Below are 6,343 nucleotides of genomic sequence, written 5' to 3' on the forward strand. Positions count from 1 at the left end.
ATCCCTGAGACGCGCTGCTCTCCCGAGAACTCGCCAATGAGCCCGCCGCTGAATTCCTTGCCGAGCCAGGATACGAAGCGGTCAGGTGTTCCGTACTGCACCACCGTTGCACCGGCAGTCACGCCGAACGAAAGTGACAAACAGACGGAAGAAAAACGAAAGGAAGAATCATGTAATTAAGATGCCGCTGCCCGGTAAACAAGTTTACGAACTTCTCATGAACTTTGCAATGTATGTACAGGAACGTGCTATAATATTATATCTACAGAGTAGGAGTACGCTTTTCAAACATGGTGTGTATCCTCTTTTCTTTTTCTTTCGCATTGCTCGAAACATGTATTATTTCGAATCGATACCTCGTCGAATTACTAATCTCATTGTTAGCAGCAACAGTAGCAGCAACGGCAGACGTGGCGGCGTTGGCGTTGGCGTTGGCGACGGTGGTGACAGTCATAGCAACAGCAGCAGCAACTACAGGAACAGCAACAGCAACAGCAACAACAGGAAAATCCATCGCTGCTTAGAACGTTGCGATTCGATTCTTCTTTAAAGCCCAACACGTGCGTCTACGTTGTCTAAACTCTTGCATCACACGTAAACTCACGCGTTCGATTTAAAGTGGAACCGTAACTCCGTAAATTCGTAGATTTGTAGATTCGTGGATCCGAAGAATGACACGGCACCAGAACTTTTTCTTTTTACCTTAACGGTCCCAGTTACACCGTAATTTCGCCGTTAAACCAGACACACACTCTCTCTCTCTCTCTCTCTCTCTCTATCTCTCGCTCTCTACTTTCCTCGACAACTTAAAAGAGGTATGAAGGCGGGGGAGGAAAGTCTCACCTCGAGTTGCTTGAAGCGACGCTATTGTTGGACCGAGATCTTCGACTCTTCAAGGAATCCCCTCTGTTTACCACCCCTTTACCGGTTATACTGAAGTGTCTAAGCCTGTAGTATTCTTCTTCGACGCCTGTATTCGGCATGCTAGCGACTCTCGATCTCTGTTGCGGAAGACACAAGTAATTTGGCCTGCCCGACGAACGACTGCCGGGAGTTTTAACAGACTGTGACCTGCTGTGATGCGGGCTACCGTATCTACGGCAAACGAGAACGCGCGATGCACATCGTTTTCTTGAAGCATCCATATTCTCCTTCGCGGTAACGTAACGGCAACGATAACGAAAACAGTAACGTAACGAACCTCATCTCGAAGTCGTGTATCTCCTGCAACGTTAACGTATTCGCTACGTCCAGCAACTGTCTCATATTTTCTTCGCGACGCCTAACGTCGACCTCGGGATGCAAAAGGATCGTCGTCGCGGCTCCGGTTGATCCGTCCAACGATAGCGACGGCTGTTGCACCACAATCGTTGCTGCTTGCGTCGCTCTCTTGCTTCCAGCCGCGTTGTTCCCTTTTCGGCATTACAAAAACAAATATCCGTTACCTTTGCTCCCTGATATATATATATATATTCTCTCTCTCTCTCTCTCTGTTCTGTTGTACACTGCGAGTTACCAAAAGACCTCCGAGCACCGGACATCGCTAATACTTTTACGCATTCTAATTCTAATTTTAATTTTTAACAATATCCTTCTCGAATCCCAATCCCAATCCCAATCCCAATCCCGATTTTGATTTTCATTTCGATTGCTTCATCATTCTTTCATCACCGATCATATTATGGACTTCTCGTATTTTCCGTGACCAGGCAGGTGGTTCCTACTGTTTGATCGAACGTTGCGAACCGATCGTACGAGAAAATACGAAAGCGACGTATCGTTTATCCAACAGGTCACCTCTAACTCCGACCTTATTTTCTATCTTTCTCGGGTTCGTTGTTACTTTCTCTTTTTTCATCGAAATTATCATCGTCATTATCGTCATTATCATCACCATCGTCGTCACCATCATCCTCGTCATCATCGTATTATTTTTCTTCACTTACATCTAGTACCTTTCTCTCATCGTTTTCTTCCTTCCCTTCTTATTCTTTTGCTTGAATTTTCAGTGTTTAGCGCAATTGTTATCGCGTGTACGTTATCCAGTTTGAACGAATCACCCATCAAAGAGATATTGTCCCAGTAGCGAGATCGTATATGTATATTATATTTCCTGGAAACTCGGTCACAGAACGTACGATGCCAGGAGAGTCTTTCTCGCAAAGTGCTAAGCTTCGGGTACATACGCGTGCGTCTTTCCAAACAGAATTGCCGCTCACGATATTACGCGGAAATGATTACGTAACATTTGAAACGCGTTAGTACTGGAATAGCACAAGACGTTTATCGTACTCCACCGAAAACTGTAGGTACTCGTGCAACATCGTTCGCGTTGCGTTCGAATTTCCAATGGCACTCTCCATTCCAAATCGAATCCAATGAAATCAAACCGAATCCAATCGAATTCAATCGAATCCAGTCGAATCCACTAGGCATACTTTCAAACAGGGGCTATTTCACTATGCATAGAAAGGTAATTCGTGTATGTATATGTATAATATGTACGTAGGAAGAAGACGAAGAGAATGCGAAAGGAAGCAGTTCGCAACGCACGATCAACGATCACGTCGCGACAGAAATGGCGGCAATTCGGAGTGGAACCTGCTACGGCAAACGAAGCGCTATCAGCTACGTCAACATTTACTAACGGCGAAATCGGCAGAAAACATGCGCTGTTGGGGACGAAAACGAACGCATCGATTCGTAGAGTTCGAGACGCGTTGACAAAGTAGAGCTATGGAAATTTTCAGATCGAGTGGCCGGCTCGGTAAGTGACGGCTGGCTCTCTTCTCCTCGAGGGATTCGTCCAGATGTTCGCGCAAGAGACATCCGAAATTTGTCTTCCATCGAAGCGACACGTATTTCTTCAAGATTCGGAGAACTGTTAGGAAAACCGGTAAACAATGATATCGAGATGAATGGATATCGTGAAAATTTTTCATAAAACGAGCACTCTCAGTCCGGATACAATCGAGGAGAGAGAACCATGTGATCTGAAATCGAAAGAAACCGAAAGAGTAAGCAAAGAACATAAAGGGGAAAGAAGAAAAAGAAACAGGAAAAGAAAAATCTGAACGAAGAAAAGATAAGGTGGCAAATTGATAGGAAAACGTTCACAATCGATGCGATATACACGAGTTATTAAAATAAATGCAGAAAAGTATAAGGCAAGGAGCAGAAACGAATGTAGTAATCGTCAAGTGTGTCCCGCGTCTTGCCTACATACAAGAAGACCATCGCGACGCGAGAAATCGCCGCCGAGTCGTGAAATCTGAATGGAACGGCGTGCCGTTCAACCATATTTTCGATCCGACCGTTTAAACTTCATTTCTACGCGTTCCTCATCGTACGGATTTTCGATTTTTCTTTCGGTTCGTTCGATGAATTCGTTCGGCGATCTCTCGACTTCGTTAAGGATCTCGAAGCACAATTCGAGCACAACCAACAGTATACCTATTGCGCAAAACGGGAAAAAGAGCCTGACCCATGAATGAATGGTCGAAACGAGGGGATGAGATTCTGAAAGAAAACAATAACAGTTGATTTTCTTAGCAAGAACAACCGTCCATCGACATTCGAACCATTTTCTACCGCCACCCGGTACATTGCCGGCTCTTTTGCGGATCTACCTCGCGGATAAATCAGTCCTACAAAGAGATTGTGCATATACATATAGGTATGTATGTATATATGTATGTATGTATGTATGTTCGCGCGCGCGTGTTTTTGTGTGTGTGTGTGTGTGTGTGTGTGTGTGTGTGTGTGTGTGTGTGTGTGTGTGTATGTATGTATGTATGTATGTATGTATATATGCACGCATGTATGCATGTACGTACGTACGTACGTACGTACGTACAACGATAACGCGTTCTCAGTAAAGTATTGATAAATGAAATATACGTCGGTATTGTTAAGCTCGATCGAGTCGACTCACCGGCGGCTCTTCCCCGAAGCTTGCTGCCACTGGTCCTACCTGGACCGTCCGTCGATGAATGTTCGCTGCTTGTGCAAGCCCCCGCAAGCGAAATGTCTAATGGATTGGTCGTCACGTTTATGTTTGGTTTTCTTTGTCCGTGTTTACTTTCGCTGGACGAGGCGTTGTTCCGTAATCCGTAGGAACGATCGGATCGACCAATATCTTCGTGAGCTTTACCGACTATTAACGTCAGCATCGAATTCAAATTATCCGGATCAGGTTGGCCTGCATCCACCGAGCCTCTCACGGGAGTACTAAAAAGATATAAAGAGAATAGAATAGAATAGAATAGAATAGAATAGAATAGAATAGAATAGAATAGAATAAAATAGAATAGGATAGAATAGAATAGAATAGAATAGAATAGAATAGAATGGAATTGAAATAAAAACAATGCTATTTGCTGTATACAACGGTCAGCAGAGGTTCAACGATCACCGTGACATTACGAACCTAAAGAAGTTGGTCGTACGAAGATCCGGAAGGGGCGGCGTTCGTCCCGAAGTGGACAGTCTAGTCTCGTTGGTAAGAATTGCGGCGGCAACCGGTGGACTGTCGGTATCCTCGAGAAGATTTGAGGTACTCGAGACTCGGACATCGAGACGCGCAGTGATCTGATCTGTTCGCACTGTGCTGCTAGCCGATAACAACGGGTGATCCGTTGTTCTCATTCCTGTTCGATCGGTCGTGAAATATTCGCCGATCGGTGAAGACAAGGGCAGCGGTGGTGGCGGTGGCGGTGGCGGTGGTTCAAGTGGTGTCGACGAACCCGGCGAACCTGGTGAACCACGTGAATCCGGTTCGGCGGTTGGAGCTGTCGATGACAATGGAGCGGGCGGTGACATCTCCGACGGGATGTCTACCAAATCGAAACTATCGTCCGGTTGCTCTCCGTCAGTTGTCGTCACCTACGATGTACATATGTATCTTTATTCTCGAACATCGCGCTCTTTACGTCTACATGTACATAAATAGTTTTGTAGATATTCGCGGTCAACCGTGAGCATTTCTTACCATCGTGAGCATTGTGTTGGCACTGTCGGTACTGGTGTTAATTGTGGTTTCCGATGCGGTACTCGATCCCATGACCACGACCTTCGGAACGGTACGACAACTTCGACTACCGCCGGCGGATTTAAAGTGTAGTCTTCGAAGCGCGGAAGCAGCGTGAGACAGCAAATCGTTTTCGCGTGAATTTTCTGTCCCATTGTGCCGATACGTGGAACCACCTGTACGTGACGTCTGTTGTGATTGTGACTCGGTTGTCGCCGACGACGCCGTCGCCGTCGCCGCCGCCGCCGCCGCCGCCGCCGCCGCCAAATCGGTTCCATTGCTCCTCGAGCTGCTACCACTTCTACTGTTCGTCCCACGACCGTCCAAACAGCCCTATTCACAAAACACCGGTACACCGGTACGCCGAACGATAAACTCTCTCGCCTTTCCTCTCCTCTCCTCTCCTCTCCTCTCCTCTCATCACGTCTCCTCTCCTCTCTCACTGATTCTAGGTCAGTCGCGTACTCACGTGGTTTTTGTGTTCCGGGGTGGTGGACGGGTTCGGTGTGTTTGGCAGAGAACCCCCCGTGGGGGTGCAATGCCGCAGTCGCGCCAGGGCCGTACGAAGCCCCTCCGTCACGAGGCTCTTTAAATTCGCGCTTCAACAACTCTCCTTTTCCTTCGACAGCTTCACCTTCACCTTCACCTTCGCCTTCCCCCAACCGTGTCGCTAAAATCGTAATTCCTTTCGTCCTCGTTCGTTCGTCTGCTTCTTCTAACGTTCACGAGCACATACGTCAATGCGTGTATGTTACTCGTTCTTTCTTTAGATTCTTAATCGCCTTCAATCGACTGCGACGCGACGGTAAGCAACATTTGTGTCTACTGTTAGTCGAGCTGCAACAGACCTGACCAACAGACTGCCTAACCAAGCCACGCGTTAATCGTTTTCCATAGTTCACCGATCTTTGAAAGTTCTTTGTCGAACTTTGACCCCTGTGTGCTCTTCATCCCGTTCCTCTCTGGCTTCTCTGTCTTTCAACCAGAATTCTTCTTTCCAAACGATCGCCGACACTCGTACATAGGTAGAAGCTGCGTCTACAATGCGAAACGATCTTACGACATATCTATAATACCTCGTCTTTTATTTCTAATCGCATCATGTTGAAGCTTCGTCGAACGAAACAGCAGGTTCGATAATTCTGGCAATCGGTAAGAAATATACAAATATTCTCCCGTACAACGCACCGCCCCGCCCCTTGTCGCATCGATTCGCCACGGTTGTGTTTCAATTCTGCTAATCCCAACATGCGTGCAATTAATAAAGATACAACGTGTTAACTTGGATGGCCTAGGTATACATATAGTTTTCCG

The 6,343-nt window shown here is 46.6% G+C and overlaps 1 protein-coding gene across 1 annotated transcript in view; it reads right to left on the reverse strand.

Annotated features, from left to right (window-relative positions):
• LOC107191029 overlaps nucleotides 1-5,074 on the reverse strand; it is a 17,532-nt gene extending 12,458 nt beyond the window's left edge. Inside the window, exons 1-7 of the mRNA XM_015579970.1 lie at nucleotides 4,991-5,074; nucleotides 4,430-4,884; nucleotides 3,935-4,230; nucleotides 3,454-3,519; nucleotides 1,202-1,412; nucleotides 844-1,095; nucleotides 1-95 (exon numbers count right to left, since the gene is read on the reverse strand). The exon at nucleotides 1-95 is cut by the window's left edge and continues 96 nt beyond it. Coding sequence (XP_015435456.1) covers nucleotides 1-95; nucleotides 844-1,095; nucleotides 1,202-1,412; nucleotides 3,454-3,519; nucleotides 3,935-4,230; nucleotides 4,430-4,884; nucleotides 4,991-5,062 — 1,447 coding nt within the window. The 5' untranslated portion in view covers nucleotides 5,063-5,074. The remainder of the gene's footprint in view (nucleotides 96-843; nucleotides 1,096-1,201; nucleotides 1,413-3,453; nucleotides 3,520-3,934; nucleotides 4,231-4,429; nucleotides 4,885-4,990) is intronic.
• Between the last annotated feature and the right edge of the window lie 1,269 nt (nucleotides 5,075-6,343).

Source organism: Dufourea novaeangliae, unplaced genomic scaffold, assembly GCF_001272555.1.
Source record: "Dufourea novaeangliae isolate 0120121106 unplaced genomic scaffold, ASM127255v1 scaffold208, whole genome shotgun sequence".
Classification (NCBI taxonomy): Eukaryota; Metazoa; Arthropoda; class Insecta; order Hymenoptera; family Halictidae; genus Dufourea; species Dufourea novaeangliae.